General features: G+C 46.1%; 1 protein-coding gene across 3 annotated transcripts in view; it reads left to right on the top strand.

The window, feature by feature from the left end:
* The window catches only part of CCDC30 (coiled-coil domain containing 30), a 140,964-nt gene that overhangs the window by 55,207 nt on the left and 68,615 nt on the right, over positions 1 to 17,142 (top strand). For all 3 annotated transcript variants that reach the window (XR_007770676.1, XM_050931162.1, XM_050931163.1), the window contains exons 9-11: positions 2,982 to 3,089; positions 3,513 to 3,619; positions 4,805 to 4,997. Coding sequence is in view for 2 of the 3 variants with exons in the window: in XM_050931162.1 (XP_050787119.1) it covers positions 2,982 to 3,089; positions 3,513 to 3,619; positions 4,805 to 4,997 (408 nt within the window). In the remaining variant the exon portion in view is untranslated. The remainder of the gene's footprint in view (positions 1 to 2,981; positions 3,090 to 3,512; positions 3,620 to 4,804; positions 4,998 to 17,142) is intronic.

The raw sequence follows: 17,142 nt of genomic DNA, 5'->3' as shown, positions 1-17,142 counted from the left end.
AACTCACCACCTCTCACCACATATCACTGGGGGTTCCAGCCTTAAGGGCTTCTCTTCTTCTACCCAGGAGGGAGAGCTGCCCCTCTCCTTCCACTCTCTGAACAGAACAAGGAGCAATGGTCTCAAGTTGCAGTAGGGGAGGTCTAGGTTGGATATTAGGAAACACTGTTTCACTAGGAGGGTGATGAAGTGCTGGAATGGGTTACCTAGAGAGGTGGTGGAATCTTCATCCTTAGAGGTTTTTAAGGTCCAGCTTGACAAAGCCCTGACTGGGATGATTTAGTTGGGGTTGGCCCTGCTTTGAGCAGGGGATTGGACTAGATGACCTCCTGAGGTCTCTTCCAGCCCTAATCTTCTATGATTTTCTGGCTTCTCCCCCCACCTTTCCTTCCTCTGAGCCTGTATATAGCTGCAGGCTATTCAGGCTGGCTGCTGTTCCCCCTCTGCTAATCAGGCTCAGGTTTCTCTAGTCAGCTCCAGTTCACCTCCCTTGATTGGAGTTGGAATGACAGAGGGCTGGCTCAGTAGTTCCTGGTCAGGCCTCGTCACACACCTCCCCCACCTTACCAAACCACCAGGTTTGTCCTTGCTCATCTTCTCTTCTCTCTATCAGATGGCACAGTGCAGAAGAGTTCTCCTTCTGCCTTCCGGTGACCCTTGGGGTCTTCCTGGTGGGGTTCCTTTATCCCCCGCCCACAGAAGTTGCATTGTGTAGGGGGTAGATGCCCACATAAGTTTACTGCTACCCACAGGCCCTTACACCATTCGCACCCCCGTGGGTGTCCCCCTCTTTTTCCCCTTTCTCTTCTGGCAGGAATTCAGGGTTGATCTCTATCTTCCCCTGGACACCCAGGGCCTCCAATTCCACAGGCCTGGCACACGGGATCTGTGTCCCTTCTCCTGGGGATCGCCTTGAAGGGGGCTCCGTCGGTCCTTTCTCCTCTGGTAACAGCCGTGTGCCGGATGCCTACCCTACCTCACCTTTCTTGTTTCCTTCTCCCCTTGGGCTCTGTTGTCTAGCGGTGTGTACCTTATTCTCTAGAGGGGATTGGCCCCCTCCTTACCAAGGTTTTGTGGCTTGGGTAGTTACACCCCCTTCTTCAGGGGATCTCCCCTTTTCTCCACCGTGGGATTACTCCCACCGCCTCCTGTCCCTCCTGGAAAGGGCTCCCAGTCTGTGCCCACCACTGTTGGGGAAGGCAGCCCCTTGACTGTCCTGACCCGTTTCCACTGAAACTTGCCTCGGACCTCAAGGGGCACCTGGGACATAGGGCACTGTCTTTTATCCCCGTGGAGACACTCAAGGTCCATCCTGGCTCTGGGAATGAGCCAGTGTGGCTTTATTAGCCCCCCTGGATAGGCAAGCAGGCTGAGCCCGTATCTACTAAGCCCCTCCAGGGTTCTCTCCCCACCACCACTCGTATAGTGGACAGTTTCCTCCAACATTCCTCCCCCTGATGCTAATAAGACCAGAAGTTCACCCAAGAAGTCTTGGAGAATACAATACCACACTATTATTATTATTATTATTTATTATATTTTATTATGTATTAACAGGAAAATAGCTCCTTAGGCTCAGATAGGAATTCTGCAGAATAGCATGATGATTTGTGTACTACCAGAATTCCTAGATCAATTTTATGCTGGAACTCACATGCCAGATGGACACATTCAAATGAATCTATCCTTGGTGTGGCCTGTCCTACCCTTTGAGGTAACCTGCAAAGAGCACAGTTATTTCCCTCTCCCTTAGATCATGTTGAAGCAAATATCTAGCTGTTCAAGCAGATCTTGGTAACACATTCTACAAAATATGCTCTGGCTCAGTCGCAAGATATGAGCATGATGCAGGAATGACTGGGTGAAATTCTGTGGCCTGTGAGATCTCTTCTGGTCTGAAAATTCTATGAATTAATGCAAGGCTTGGAACCAAATCCATGCCTAAATCACAGATGATGGCTTTCCAGCTGTTCATTTAGCAGTATGAGCTGAAGGTTTGGGTCACTTTTTCCAGTTGCTCCATTAGGCCCCTGAAAAAAGGCCTCTGAGGACACCAGTGGGACAGATAATAAAAGTTGGCCATCTGGTCTTTGCCTGATAAATGATTTCCATTTTATCTCAACATACCAGGATCAACCATCCCATTGCTAAAGAATCTGAGTTGTGCTCCCTAGAACCTGATAACTGCTACTGCCACACACCCCATCAGTCTGCCTGGTCCCCTGGTCCCCAGTATGCCTTGTTGCTCCACCTTTTATCCACTATTTTGATTTAATCTTCAATCTGCTGCAGTGAGAATTGCTGTCATGAGTCACAGAATAGGATGCAAAAGACGTAGTAAGAACGTAATCCCCCCTCAGTTTTTCCCTTGCAGTGGATGAGAGAACCACCTGAAATCCCTCCTCTTCAAATACTTCGGCTGGGATTTTGTACATGTTTTAAATGATAAACAAGTCGCACTTTAGATCATATATTTATCTCACCTTGGAGCTTTATCAGTGAATGTGAATACAGGAGATACAGTCATATTCGTGTACACTTCAGTTAGGAATTGCGTATTGTCCTATGCAACATGTGAATGTTGACATGAGAACCAGCTTTTGATTTTCCAGAATATTGTGAATTTGAATTCTGAACATTAACGGTTGAATGATTTTAGCCTTCTATCATTTAATCTAGCAGTTTATTTTCAAGTAAATTTAGCAAGATTTTAATTGTTGGTTTCCTAGGAATTTGATAAAACATTTTTACTTATATGTTGAAGATTTTGGACTGTTTGTTTCAATTGGTGTGGTATTATCTTAGAATATTTTTGATTAAAACAGTGTTCTTAATTTTGCATAGTGTACTTTTCAAACCCTTGTTATAGGTAATTATTTGGGCTGTTCTCCTTTTCCTGATTTGCTGTGAATTGTAAAGTGGCTTCAGATGGCCAGACAAAGATACAATGAAAATACAAGGGACTGTTTTTGCCTTTAAAGGTTGAAAAGCTCAAAGAAGAGATTTGTGAGTATCAAAAGAATGAGAAACCAGGACCTGTATTGCCTGGAATGGATGAAACAGAAGAAAACGCATGTTGCTCACTGCAGGTATTTTCAACAGCTGATTTTCAGGTTGCTGTTTGAGAAATTGTTTAAAATTTATTCTTCTCTTAAGTCATAAAACACGAATAAGAATATAGCACAACTGTGCTCTCATTCTAATTAGGCAAATTTTGTGTATTTCCGTTCTAGAATTTGAATGTCTCTCAGTGATATGGAGACATATGACTTCAGGACATATGGGGTTTAGGATTTTGCATTTAAAGTTAAGAACAAATCTCAGCTAGTGGAAATTGATGTAGCCTGATTGGCTCCATTACACTCCTAGTGGGACTGAGAGTAGAAGATTCTGCTTCCTCTCTATTTACACTGTAACTTATATACATTAGGATGCTCTTGGGTTCAGTCATTTCCAAGATTTCTTCTTTATGTTTTTCTTAAATCTCTGCTGACTTTAAATATATTCTTTAGATGCAGGATAAAAAGGATCCAGCGAGGTTTGAAGAAGAGTGTGCTATAGACAAAACTGACTCAGGTCAGGAAAGAAGAGATCACAATAAGGAGACTGTTCATAAAAGGTGAATGATGCAGAAAGCCCAGGGGGAATGGCTCAGTCATTGCAGTTATAACCAAATTCAAATTGAAAACACAAGTGAATCTGATTCATGTTTGCTTCAAAATCTCAATCTTGACAATGAGAATTGTCCTTTCAGTTGTCACCTCCTATGTCCTTCCTCAGCTGCTTCCATATAGCCCAGTCCCAGAACCCACTAGTTCTCCCAGGGGCAGATTTCCCTTCTTGCAATGTTAATGTCACTGATGTGTGAGCATTTACTGAGTGCTTTAAAAGACTTTTAATATTAGCTTTGTTCATTTGTTCATAAATCATGAACACTGGAGGTAATAAACCTGTCAGCTGGCCCCTAGCCCCCAGAGTTTCAGAAGATTTCCCTCCAACATGTTCTCCATGGCTTTCTCCAGCCTCATGTTACATTTCTTAAGCAATGGGGCTTGCAGTACATCCTTTGGAAAATGATTCGATAGTCTGATACATTTCGCTGTCAGGAGGGTTTTCCCTGATATCCAGTCTACATTTTCCTTCTGCATCCCAAAGTCCTGCTGCTTTGTTGTTGTTTATTTTTTGCTACCATATTGTGTTGCAAACTCCTAGCAAGGCCTTTTCTTTTTAAGCTAAACCCCCAGACTGAGGTCTTCTAGAGGGTCAAAGCTTGATTTCTCCTGACCCTGCCACTGCAGCTGCTAAGAGGGAGGGGGGGCCTCCTGCCTGTCCCATCTCATCTGCTCCTCTTTGGATGCATCAGGGAAAGGAGGGTCCTGGCTTGTCTCCATCACTTTTTGGGCAGCTGAATGGCCTGCCGCTGCCACTGCTGCTCCCACCTGACCCTAACCCCCTGGTCTTCGCCACCCCCACCAGTGCAGAGGGCTCTGTGTGAGTAGCCAAGCAGGGGATGGGGCTGAGATGCAGCAGGGGATGGCTAAGGTGGGTCATGTTGGGAATGAGACTGCAATGGGGTCATCAGAGTCCCAGGTTACCTGAGTCCAGACCTGAAATCACCAAGGACAGAAATGGCTCATCTCTGGAGTTTATAAAATACTTCTGGAGAGCCTGTGTCCTCTCCCCAAACCCCTACCCAGTGGCTGGCCTCTGCTAGGTGGATGAAGAATTGTAATGGCTTTGGTTGTGTGAATATACGTTAATTTAGCAATTATAGCACCAGTGATCCTTTGTCATTGGTGTCTAGGTGCCGAAAGGTAATAGATGACATCAAGGGCAGGAATTTTCAGCTCCTGCACAAGCTACAGAAGCTGCAGCGGGAACACGAGGATTTGGTTGAACGTAATGAAGAGTTAGAATCGATTCTGGGAGAGACTCAGAACCAAACCAGAGAAGAGAGAGAACATCTTGAGGGTGAGATCGAAGGACTTCACAGGAAAGTAAGTCAGAATTAAAGAGCACCAGATATTTCTTTTTAACTTTTATCTCCTTTTGGGGCTATGCAATGACAAATAAAATAAAACAATATTTTATACAACACTGCATGTTGCTGTGCTGTTTGATTCAGTATATATACAACTAGCAACATCCACCAAACCCAGAAATCTGGGAGAAGAGATGGAAAAATCAAACAGTTAATTAATGACACTCGTGTTTTGGAAGTAAGGATTCCTATGCACACAGCCTCTATCTGTGAGGAAGATGACACTGCTATTTAAAATGGCTTCCAGTAGTACTGAAAAACGACAGAATCACTGACAAAGAAATTAGCTTCTGAATCATTGGGAATTGGGCAGGGCTTCCTTTGGTAACTGTTTCCTTCTGGGGCTGTGTAACTGCTCAGATGGCCTGAGCCAAGGATGCATCAGGTTTGAGGATTGTCTTTTTGGAAAGCCAATGAGGAGAGTCACGTAGTCACAGTAATAGTGGGGTGTATAACTGGACATCTGGCATGTGCTCAGCAATAGCAGCAGTGCTGACCTGCCTCAGGGAGGAGCTGCAGCTGTGTTGTGCCGGTGGACAGAGGAATAGCATGTGGGTTGGCAGGGTTGGGGGAAGTGGAGAAGCAGGCATGGGTGTGAGAGCAGGAGGTGGACTAAAAGCGATGCTGCAGAATTAGTGCAAGAGAGCCAGTATGTGAGGAAAGCAAAGGCTGCAGTGGAATGGGAGTGCTGCAACTCTGGCCTCTGAGATGGCCCCTCTGTAGAGGTGCTTCAGAAGTAAAGGGTAATGAATATCAAAAGGCGGTGCCTATGTTTTAGAGCAACTGGACGCTCGCTGAGTAGATCCACCCCTGGTTCCTCCAGTTCTAATGGAGTTAGAGATATCCAGATAGTAGAATCCACACTGTTAACCAGCAGATACTCATGACCAGAAGTTATGCGTCTGCTGTGAACAGATATTTTGGGGGGGGCTAAATATAATGCCAAAGGAAAGTGATAGTGAGGCTGAGGTTGCTGTCCCACTTGGAAGCTGACTTTAGACATTTATTACTTCCTCAGCCGTTTTTCTTTGGCTCTGAAATTTCTAATACTTCGTCTCAGCCCAAAGACAGTTCTTTCAGTAAATTTGCAAGAAAACTTGCTCAGCTGTTTTTGAATTTTGTGACTTTTTTTTTAAAAAGGTACCCCAATTGCTGCAGCAAATCCTCACTAGCAAGTACTAGCAAGCCCATGCTCCTAGTGCAAGGCATGTGGAGGAGCTCCAGAGCTCAAAGTCCTGAGCCATTAGCTCCAAGAGAGGTAACCTGCTGCACCTACAGTCTAGGTATAGCGCACCTGGTTCCTCCAAATGTCATCATCTTGTTCTCCCTGTATAGATCCACCCTACTGCAGCGTGCAAGTCTGAAACCTTCTGGATAGCAGTTAGGGTGAGTTATTGCTGTTTATTGCAGGGTTTTGCCTCCATTTCCGTGTGCGTTCGGACTCATCACTGTGATGTTGATATTCTCCAATGACTAGAACCAGTAAGAGGATTGGCTTTCAGTGCTGTCCTTTATATGGACCCAGGATGTCTATCAGATCAGCATGTTCCATCCCTTACTTGTCTGTCAGGGGCATTCCCTGAGATTGTGTTTGGTTTGTACAGCCTTCATTCTTCAGGCCTGCAAAGCCAGAGGAAGCAGTCTCCAGCTCTTCCTTTTAGAATAAGTTCTTGAGGCTCCATTGGTCGAATCTAACACTGAGGGTCTGGCTAACTTATCCTCTAAAGACTTTCCAGCTACCTTGGCCACAGTCAGTGAGTGGTCCTCAGTTCAGATCTAAGGAGAGTTCCTCAAGTCTGAGATCTGCCTTGCAGCCTAGAGAAGTCAGAAGAAACCTCAGCCTCATAGGATCAAGAAGCAGCAGTAATAGTTCACTCGTGTCAAAAAGGCTTAAATGAGGCCTGGCTCTGGAGCTCGCTTGGCACTGTTAGGTCCTTGCAGTCGAGCATTGCAGGTGCAGGTAGTGTTTTCTCCAAGTCTGCCTAGGTTTTCCCTTCTTCCTTTTTCCTCTTCCACTGTTTGAACAGGGAGCCTATGGCCCTCCTGAGGCATCTGAAAAACTACTCTTGGTTCCTGTATCTTGAATCCAAGGACATTTAGATTCACTCTCACTGCCATGCGATATCACTCAGAATGTCCTTGGATCCTAAGACCCCAACACTTCTGTTTCTAGGAATGTTTGATTTTATTTTGATTCTGCAGGCACCTATCTTGAACTCTTGGGGCCATATTCTCAGTTACACCAAGGCCCCATCACATGGCTCTGGCCTTAACGTAGTTGTGATTGTAACCATAGCAATGAATTGAATCCATCAGTGTCTCCTCCCATTCTTCTCACCATCCCAAGAAAAGCCTTGGAGAACAAGTGAGTTTTTCATAGCATGTCCTGTAGGTCACCAGATTGTAGTTTGGCTCAAACCATTTAGGGACATGAATTTCAGAGATCAGGACCCTTCACCAAGAACACCTTGGCACAAGCCCTTCCCAGGTTCTCCCGGAGGCTGACAGCATGAGCTCACAACTGCCATGGTGTTGCATCAGGAGGAGGCAGTTGCTCAACCTGAGAAGACTTGAATCATTGAAGGATTTCTAAGCCAAAAACAACATGAAACTGCACTCAGAAATTTGTGCTCTGGGTGAAATGCCATTTAGTACACAAATTGCCCCACTGTGCTCTAAATGCAATTTCTACATGGTCTGAAGGTGTAGTCCCAGGTAGAGTACATTATAGTCATCTTGCCTAGAGGAATGGGTGGTCCAAGGTGAGGTCCCACATCTGAAAGAAACAGACACAGTCTCCTTGCCAAGAGCAGATGGTAAGAAATATTCTTGGGAACTGCTGCAAATAGGTTTCCACAAGATCCCCAGCTTGCAAAACTTAGAAACAAATGTTGGGAGTACCCAGTCCCTTGAAAGAACAAAAATGATTCCAGTATCTCCATCTGAGTCTTTCTCCCAATCTCTAGGCATTATCTCAATTTGAAATGGGCTGTGTGTCAGCCAGCCAAGCCCTCATCCAGGCCCCAGTCTCCATTTAGACACTGGGTAAATCAACCCACCACAGCAGCCAGAGGCAAAGAGATCGAAATATGTAGCTGGTTATCATCATCATGAGCCATGTTTTCTCGCTCACTCCCCAATTGCCCCGTACACATGTTGAACAAGAAGAGCATCAGACCAGAACCGCATGACACCATTCAGGAGAAGAGCAACTGCCCAATACTATCCTTTGGGAACTCTTGGTGCTTCACAAAATGTAAGATAAACCACATCTGGTACAAAAATGCTAATAAGACACATTAATTAGATAACCTTATGAAACTCCAGCTCAACCTATAACATCCAGTTTAAACTCATGTCACGTCACAAATCTGAGGCATCTTACTGCTTGCTAATTTTCCAGTAATGCAGATTGGTAATTGGTAATACCCCAAGAAGAGGAGTTTCTTGCTGTTAACTGTAGTTCTTGTTGGTATAGATCCTTGTGTCCGCTCTGTTCTTCTCAGTCTTTTCTCATGGGTTCTGATTAAGGAACTGGGGATGATGCTCCAGCTGCTGACTTACTAATCTCAGTACAATGGCAACTCCCCCAGCTAAGTAGGAAACTATGTCAGGAAGGGAAGAGAAGCTGGCACTAGAAGAAAAAGTGGAATATTAGGGTTGTCCCATTAGGCATTTGATATAGAATCCTGGGCCCAGACTTAAAGGGCATGCGCTCCTTAGCGACCAAACTGTCATGGAACATTCTAGGTACTCGCAAGACCAGACATGTGACTCCATAAGCGGGCATCTGCAGAGAAAAATCAATGAAGAACATGAAGGGTAGGTGACTGACGTCATAGAGCTGATAAGTGGGAGACCTCAAATCAGAAACAAGGTACTTGAGCTTGTAAGACTTTGTCTGACCCACCATGGTGCTGGGCCGGCAAGTCATTGAGCCTTTGAGTTTTCCTATCTGTAAAATGGCCTAAAAATAATACTTTGCCCTTTTGCAGCACTTACTCATTGGTAGCTTTCAAAGCAGCCCCATTTTACAGGTGGTGGAACCTGTGCATGGATTTGGAAACCTGTTTTCAGTAAGGCACAGTGGATAAAGACATGGCTCCATCGCATCAGAGATCTGGCCTGTGATTCCAGCCCTGCTGCAAACCTCCTCAATCTGTTGACTGCTCAGAACCTGATTTATCAAGCATGGATAACTGTCAAATCCAAACCTACCTCCTCTGTAACAAAGCTAGGTGCTGTTCTCAGTGAGCGCTACTGAGGTGCTGAATTTCAATTAACACCCAGGCCTTCCAGCTGTAGGGCTGTTCAAAAACCAAGCGATGTCCTTGGCTCTTCATCTAGAAGCCAAGAAGACCTTTCAGTGGCCAGCCCCGGGACCAGCACGAGAGATTTCTCAAGAATACAGTGCCAATGCCATTGTGTCTCAGGTGGAGTCATCCAGAGATCTCATTGCATCACACTGCAGCTCAAAATACCCTGTGTTCTGCTCCAGGGTACACAGAAATCAAGAGTTATTGGTGGATGCTTCTCTCTTCTATGGGAGCATGCAGCTGTTTCACACCTTGTCCTGTTCCTATCAATCTTCTGAGCTTTAGAATAAGACAAAGCACAGGATCATCATGATAACTCCATCCCAGGTCCATCACGAGCGGTTATGCTAGGACCTGTGGGCTGCGTCTAGATTTATTTTTCCAATATTCCAAATCCCCATCCTCAGATCCAGAGTCCCTTCACCTGCCAGCTTGGATCTTGGGTCCTTAATTCCTGATGATTTGCAATTCTGCGCTGATGAGTTTAGGTTGGTTTGTAAGCTTTCTGCTTGAATGTCTTTTCCTGTTTCCCTTTGTAGCAAGGAAACAGAACTGGGTGGTATCTCCAGCTTCTGACCTCGTCATCCTTTACTTTAGTGGGAGCACCTCTGAAAATCAGGCCATTTATGTGGGTGCCTAACTATAGATTTAGGTGCTATGACAGACCCAGGCCAGTGGAGTGCAGGAGTCTTGTAGAGGGCAAATATACTGGTCACTGGGTGAGTAGTTTTCTGTTCCCTGAATGACCAGAGCAGGGTATGCACTAGAGTAGTCAGGAACTTGCTAGAACCAATTAAGGCAGACAGGCCTATTAGAACAACTACAGCCAATCAAGGCAGGCTAATCAGGGCACCTGGGTTTTAAAAGGAGCTCTCTCCAGTCAGATGGGGAGGAGCCAGAGGAGAGGAAGTGCGTGTGAGGAGCTGGGAGCAAGAGACACAAGGAGCTGAGTGTCATAAACAGATAGTTAAGGGTTAATGTCTCTTTTATCTGTAAAGGGATAACAAACAGGGAACCAAACACATAACCAGGGGACCAATCAGGAGACAAGATACTTTCAAATCTCGGTGGAGGGAAGCCTTTGTTTGTGTTTTTTGGGTTTTGCTTTGTTCTCTCTGGGTCCTGGAAGGGACTGGACGTGCAACCAGGTTTCTTGCCAATCTCCCTGCTACAGTCTCTTATATATTCAGAATAGTGAGTAATTTAGTAAGAAAGGCGGTTATAGTCTTTTGATTGTTTCTGTATTTGAAAATGTGTAGTTTTTGGAAGTATTTTAAATTGTATCTTGCTGGGGGGGAGGCTTCTTTCTAGTTTCTGTAAGCTGACAGACCCTGTAACTTTTTACCATCTAAATTGCAGAGATAAACTTTTACCTTTTTTTCTTTCTTTTTATTAAAAGTTTTGCTTTTAAGACCTGTCTGATTTTTCCCCCTTGTTGAGGCTCAAAGGGAATTGAGTCTGTACTTAACAGGGAGGGAGGGGAGAAGGGGGAATCCCTTTGTTTTAGATTCATGGAGCTTGAATCTGTTTTGCCTCTGGGTGAGGGAGAAAGGGTGGGGGGAAGGGACATTCCTCCCTGTTTTAAGATTCAAGGAGTTTGAATCACGGTAATCTTCCAGGGTAACCCAGGGAGGGAAATCCTAGGAAAGGCAACGGTGAGGAAAGGGGTTTACTTTCCTTGTGTTAAGATCCAGGGGGTCTGGGGCTTGGGGGTCCCTAGGGAAGGTTTTGGGGGGACCAGAGTGTATCAGGCACTGGAATTCATGATTGGTGGCAGCTTATCAGATCTAATTAATGGTAATTAAGCTTAGGGGAATTCATGCTAGTACCGATATTTTGGACGCTAAGGTTCAGAATTGGGAATTATATTATGACATGGTGAGCAGCGTTGGGATAAGAATCCAAAAGCCAGAAAGATTATTATTTTTCTTTTTTCTCTGCTAGCTGCTTATAAGCAGAGAAAAAGGGGGTTTTAAAAGCAAGTTTGCATGTTTTTTTTCTTTCTCTCTTCCTTCTGAGTACACTGAAGGCAGAGAGATTAAGGTTTAACAAGGGTCTTTTGTTAAACAAAGCAGGCTTAAGTGAGCAGCAACAAACTCCAGCAGAACATATTTGCAAATGAAAAGTTTCTTATTCCTTTTTACCTTACCGTGAGTAGCTAGGGGAAAAAGTAGAAAGACTCTGTTAGTTAGCAACAGAGAAAGCAGCAGAGGAACAGCAGTTCAGGCAGTAAAACACCAGAGGGTGCCCCAACACAAAAAAGCAGGAAACATGACTTCCAAGGCAAAACTGGATGCAGAGGCACAAATCAAAGACGCAGACCACAGGCGAGACATGGGAAAAAAAACTACAAGAGATTGTGCTGAGAGAAAGAGAGGCTGCCCACAGGAGAGAGTTGGAACTCCTGAGGGAAGCCCACCGGCAGGCCATGGAATTAGAAAAGGCTAAGCAACAGCACCCAGCCAATTCTAACAACACTTCTCCAATTATGGTTCCACATCCCAAGAAATTTCCCACCTACAAGGCAGGTGATGACACTGAGGCCTTCTTAGAAAATTTTGAAAGCGCCTGCCTTGGGTACAACATCTCTGAAGACCAGTACATGATAGAGCTGAGGCCACAGCTCAGTGGACCTTTAGCAGAAGTGGCGGCTGAGATGCCTAAGGAGAACATGAACGATTATAAACTTTTTCAAACCAAGGCCAGATACAGAATGGGGATAACACCTGAACATACCCGTCGGCGGTTCAGAACCCTAAAATGGAACCCAGATGTGTCATTCTCCCGATACGCCTACCACATTGCAAAGAATTATGAGGCCTGAATATCAGGAACAAAGGTTAACAATATGGACGAGCTGCACCTCCTGATACAAATGGAGCAGTTCTTAAATGGTATTCCTGAGGAAATAGAGAGGTACATCCGAGTTGGGAAACCCAAAACGATAACCGAGGTGGGGGAGATTGGAGCCAAATGGATGGAAGTGGCAGAAAAGAATAAAGCTACTGTCAAGGGGAGCGACTACCCCAGGGGGCATACCGACAATAAACCCTATAACCGAGGGCAGCCCAAGACCCCACCTACTACCCAAGGAAAGCCACAGACGCCCTATTCTCCGACCTCACCAGTCTCCAGTAACCCACCTCAGCCCAGTGACCAGTCAGCTGGGCGATGCTTTAAATGTAATGAACTGGGACATATGAAGGCCAACTGCCCCAAGAACCCCAACCGAGTGCAATTCATTACACCACCCTCACACCAAAGATCCCCAGGCCCAGATGCCTCTCAAATACCCTTGGAGCGAAGGGAAATTTTGAGAGTGGGCAGAAAATAGGTTACTGCATGGAGAGACACGGGGGCACAAGTGTCAGCTATCCACCAATCCTTGGTGGACCCCGAATTCATCAACCCAAAGGCCCAAGTGACAATTTACCCCTTCATGTCACAAGCTGTAGACTTGCCTACAGCTGAACTGCTTGTCCAGTACAAAGGCTGGTCAGGAAAGTGGACTTTTGCAGTTTATGACAATTATTCCATCCCCATGCTACTGGGGGAAGACTTGGCCAACCAGGTGAAGCAGGCCAAGAGAGTGGGAATGGTTACACGCAACCAAATCAGGCAAGATTCCTGACCCATTCCTGTTCCTGAGCCGTCCACAAAGGCCCCGTCTGTGTTACCAGAGACCCAGACCGAGGTAGTGGACCCGAATCCCCTAACAATGACTGAAACAGCCACAGTGCCTCCAGTCCCAGACCAGAAACTGGAAAAGCAACCAGAACCAGAACCGTTGCCAGCACCGACACCAGCGCTTGCAAACCCATCTCCAACCCCAATTCCAGAGGGCGCCAGCGAGCCTAAACCGGCTGAAGCAGCAGACAACCACACCCAAGAGGCTCAGCCAGAGACTAAAATACCACCTGGTGCACCAGCGGAGAGCGGTTCACCAGCAACGAACACAACCCCATCACCTACATCGTTTCCAGAGGGACCAAGCCCTAGTCCACAGTCTAAGGAAGAACTGGTGTCTCCAGCTTCAAGGGAACAGTTCGAGACTGAGCAGGAAGCAGATGACAGCCTTCAGAAAGCTTGGGCGGCGGCACGGAGCACCCCACCGCCTCTCAGCTCTTCTAATCAATCCCAGTTTGTGGTAGAACAAGGACTTCTATACAAGGAGACTCTTTCTGGTGGACACCAGGAAGACTGGCATCCGCAAAAACAGTTGGTGGTTCCAACTAAGTACCGGGAAAAGCTCTTAAGCTTAGCCCATGATCTTCCCAGTGGCCATGCTGGGGTGAACAGAACCAAACACCGGTTGGGGAAGTCCTTCCACTGGGAGGGGATGGGCAAGGACGTTGCCAAGTATGTCCGGTCTTGTGAGGTGTGCCAAAAAATGGGGAAGCCCCAAGGCCAGGTCAAGGCCCCTCTCCAGCCACTCCCCATAATTGAGGTCCCATTTCAGCGAGTAGCTGTGGATATTCTGGGTCCTTTCCCAAAAAAGACACCCAGAGGAAAGCAGTACGTACTGACTTTTGTGGACTTTGCTACCCGATGTTCGGAAGCAGTAGCTCTAGGCAACACCAGGGCTAAAGCTGTGTGCCTGGCCCTAACAGACATTTTTGCCAGGGTAGGTTGGCCCTCCGACATCCTTACAGATTCAGGATCTAATTTCTTGGCAGGGACCATGAAAGAACTCTGGGAAACTCATGGGGTGAATCACTTGGTTGCCACCCCTTACCACCATCAAACCAATGACCTGGTCGAAAGGTTTAATGGAACTTTGGGGGCGATGATACGTAAATTCGTGAATGAACACTCCAATGACTGGGACCTAGTGTTGCAGCAGTTGCTTTTTGCCTACAGGACTGTACCACATCCCAGTTTAGGGTTTTCACCGTTTGAGCTTGTGTATGGCCACGAGGTTAAGGGGCCATTACAGTTGGTGAAGCAGCAATGGGAGGAGTTTACGCCTCCTCCAGGAACTAACATTCTAGACTTTGTAAGCAACCTACAAAACACCCTCCAACACTCTTTAGCCCTTGCTAAAGAAAACCTAAAGGATGCTCAAAAAGAACAAAAGGCTTGGCATGATAAACATACCAGAGAGCGCTCCTTCAAGGTAGGAGACCAGGTTATGGTTTTGAAGGCGCAACAGGCCCATAAGATGGAAGCATCATGGGAAGGGCCATTCACGGTCCAAGACCGCCTGGGAGCTGTTAACTACTCATAGCATTTCCCAATTCCTCCCTAAAGCCCAGAGTGTACCATGTTAATTCTCTCAAGCCCTTTTATTCCAGAGACTTACAGGTTTGTCAGTTTACAGTCCAGGGAGGAGATGACGCTGAGTGGCCTGAGAGTGTCTACTATGCAGGAAAAACTGACAGTGGTGTGGAAGAGGTGAACCTCCCCACCACCCTGGAACGTCTGCAGCGGCAACAAATCAAGGAGCTGTGCACTAGCTTCGCCCCATTGTTCTCAGCCACCCCAGGATGGACTGAACGGGCATACCACTCCATTGACACAGGTAATGCTCACCCAATTAGAACCCCACCCTACCGAGTGTCTCCTCATGCCCAAGCTGCAATAGAACGGGAGATCCAGAACATGCTACAGATGGGTATAATCCACTCATCTACCAGTGCATGGGCATCTCCAGTGGTTCTGGTACCCAAACCAGATTGGGAAATACGCTTTTGCGTGGACTACCGTAAGCTAAATGCAGTAACTCATCCAGACAACTATCCAATGCCACGCACCGATGAGCTATTGGAAAAGTTGGGACGTGCCCAGTTCATATCTACAATAGACTTAACCAAGGGGTACTGGCAAGTACCGCTAGATGAACCTGCCAAGGAAAGTTCAGCATTCATCACCCATGCAGGGGTGTATGAATTTAATGTGCTTCCTTTCGGGCTGCGAAATGCACCCGCCGCCTTCCAAAGGCTGGTAGATGGTCTCCTAGCAGGATTGGGAGAATATGCAGTTGCCTACCTCGATGATGTGGCCATTTTTTCTGACTCCTGGCCCAAACACCTAGAACACCTGGAAATAGTCTTTGAGCGCATCAGGCAGGCAGGACTAACTGTTAAGGCCAAAAAGTGTCAAATAGGCCAAAACAGAGTGACTTACCTGGGACACCAGGTGGGTCGAGGAACCATAAACCCCCTACAGGCCAAGGTGGAGGCTATCCAAAAGTGGCCTGTCACAAAGTCCAAGAAACAGGTCCAATCCTTCTTAGGCTTGGCCGGGTATTATAGGCGATTTGTACCACACTACAGCCAAATCGCTGCCCCACTGACCGACCTGACCAAAAAGACCCAGCCAAATGCAATTAAGTGGACTGATGAGTGTCAAAAAGCCTTCACTCAACTTAAGGCAACGCTCATGTCTGACCCCGTGCTAAGGGCCCCGGACTTTGACAAACCATTCCTAGTAACCACAGATGCATCTGAGCATGGTATAGGAGCAGTTCTCATGCCAGAAGGACCGGATCACAACTTCCATCCTGTCGTGTTTCTCAGCAAGAAACTGTCTGAGAGGGAAAGTCACTGGTCAGTCAGTGAAAAGGAATGCTATGCCATTGTGTACGCCCTGAAAAAGCTACGCCCATACGTTTGGGGACGGTGGTTCCAGCTACAAACCTACCATGCTGTGCTAAAGTGGCTTCATACTGCCAAGAGGAACAACAAAAAACTGCTTCGATGGAGTTTAGCTCTCCAAGATTTTGATTTTGAAATTCAACACATTTCGGGAGCTTCTAACAAAGTAGCTGATTCACTCTCTCGTGAAAGTTTCCCAGAATCCACTGGTTGAAATTTGTCCTTGAAATGTAGATAGTCTTGTAGTTTACATACTTAGTAGTATATGTAAAGGTGCATGTGTTGTATTAATCTGTTTATTCTAAAGTTATAGGAAGAAATCACCGCCAGTGAGGTTCCCCACTGTCTGCGATTTGGGGGACGTGTCATAAACAGATAGTTAAGGGTTATTGTCTCTTTTACCTGTAAAGGGGTAACAAACAGGGAACTAAACACATGACCAGGGGACCAATCAGGAGACAAGATACTTTCAAATCTCGGTGGAAGGAAGCCTTTGTTTGTGTTTTTTGGGTCTTGCTTTGTTCTCTCCGGGTCCTGGGAGGGACTGGATGTGCAACCAGGTTTCTTGCCAATCTCCCTGCTACAGTCTCTTATATATTCAGAATAGTGAGTAATTTAGTAAGAAAGGCGGTTATAGTCTTTTGATTGTTTCTGTGTTTGCAAATGTGTAGTTTGCTGGAAGTATTTTAAATTGTATCTTGCTGGGGGGGAGGCTTCTTTCTAGTTTCTATAAGCTGACAGACCCTGTAACTTTTTACCATCTAAATTGCAGAGATAAACTTTTACCTTTTTTTCTTTCTTTTTATTAAAAGTTTTGCTTTTAAGACCTGTCTGATTTTTCCCCCTTGTTGAGGCTCAAAGGGAATTGAGTCTGTACTTAACAGGGAGGGAGGGGAGAAGGGGGAATCCCTTTGTTTTAGATTCACGGAGCTTGAATCTGTTTTGCCTCTGGGTGAGGGAGAAAGGGGAGGGGAGGGGAAGGGACATTCCTCCCTGTTTTAAGATTCAAGGAGTTTGAATCACGGTAATCTTCCAGGGTAACCCAGGGAGGGAAATCCTAGGAAAGGCAACGGTGAGGAAAGGGGTTTACTTTCCTTGTGTTAAGATCCAGGGGGTCTGGGTCTTGGGGGTCCCTAGGGAAGGTTTTGGGGGGACCAGAGTGTATCAGGCACTGGAATTCCTGATTGGC

This window comes from Gopherus flavomarginatus, chromosome 21 (genome assembly GCF_025201925.1).
Source record: "Gopherus flavomarginatus isolate rGopFla2 chromosome 21, rGopFla2.mat.asm, whole genome shotgun sequence".
Classification (NCBI taxonomy): domain Eukaryota; kingdom Metazoa; phylum Chordata; order Testudines; family Testudinidae; genus Gopherus; species Gopherus flavomarginatus.
This window is presented reverse-complemented; position numbering and strand designations above follow the sequence as displayed.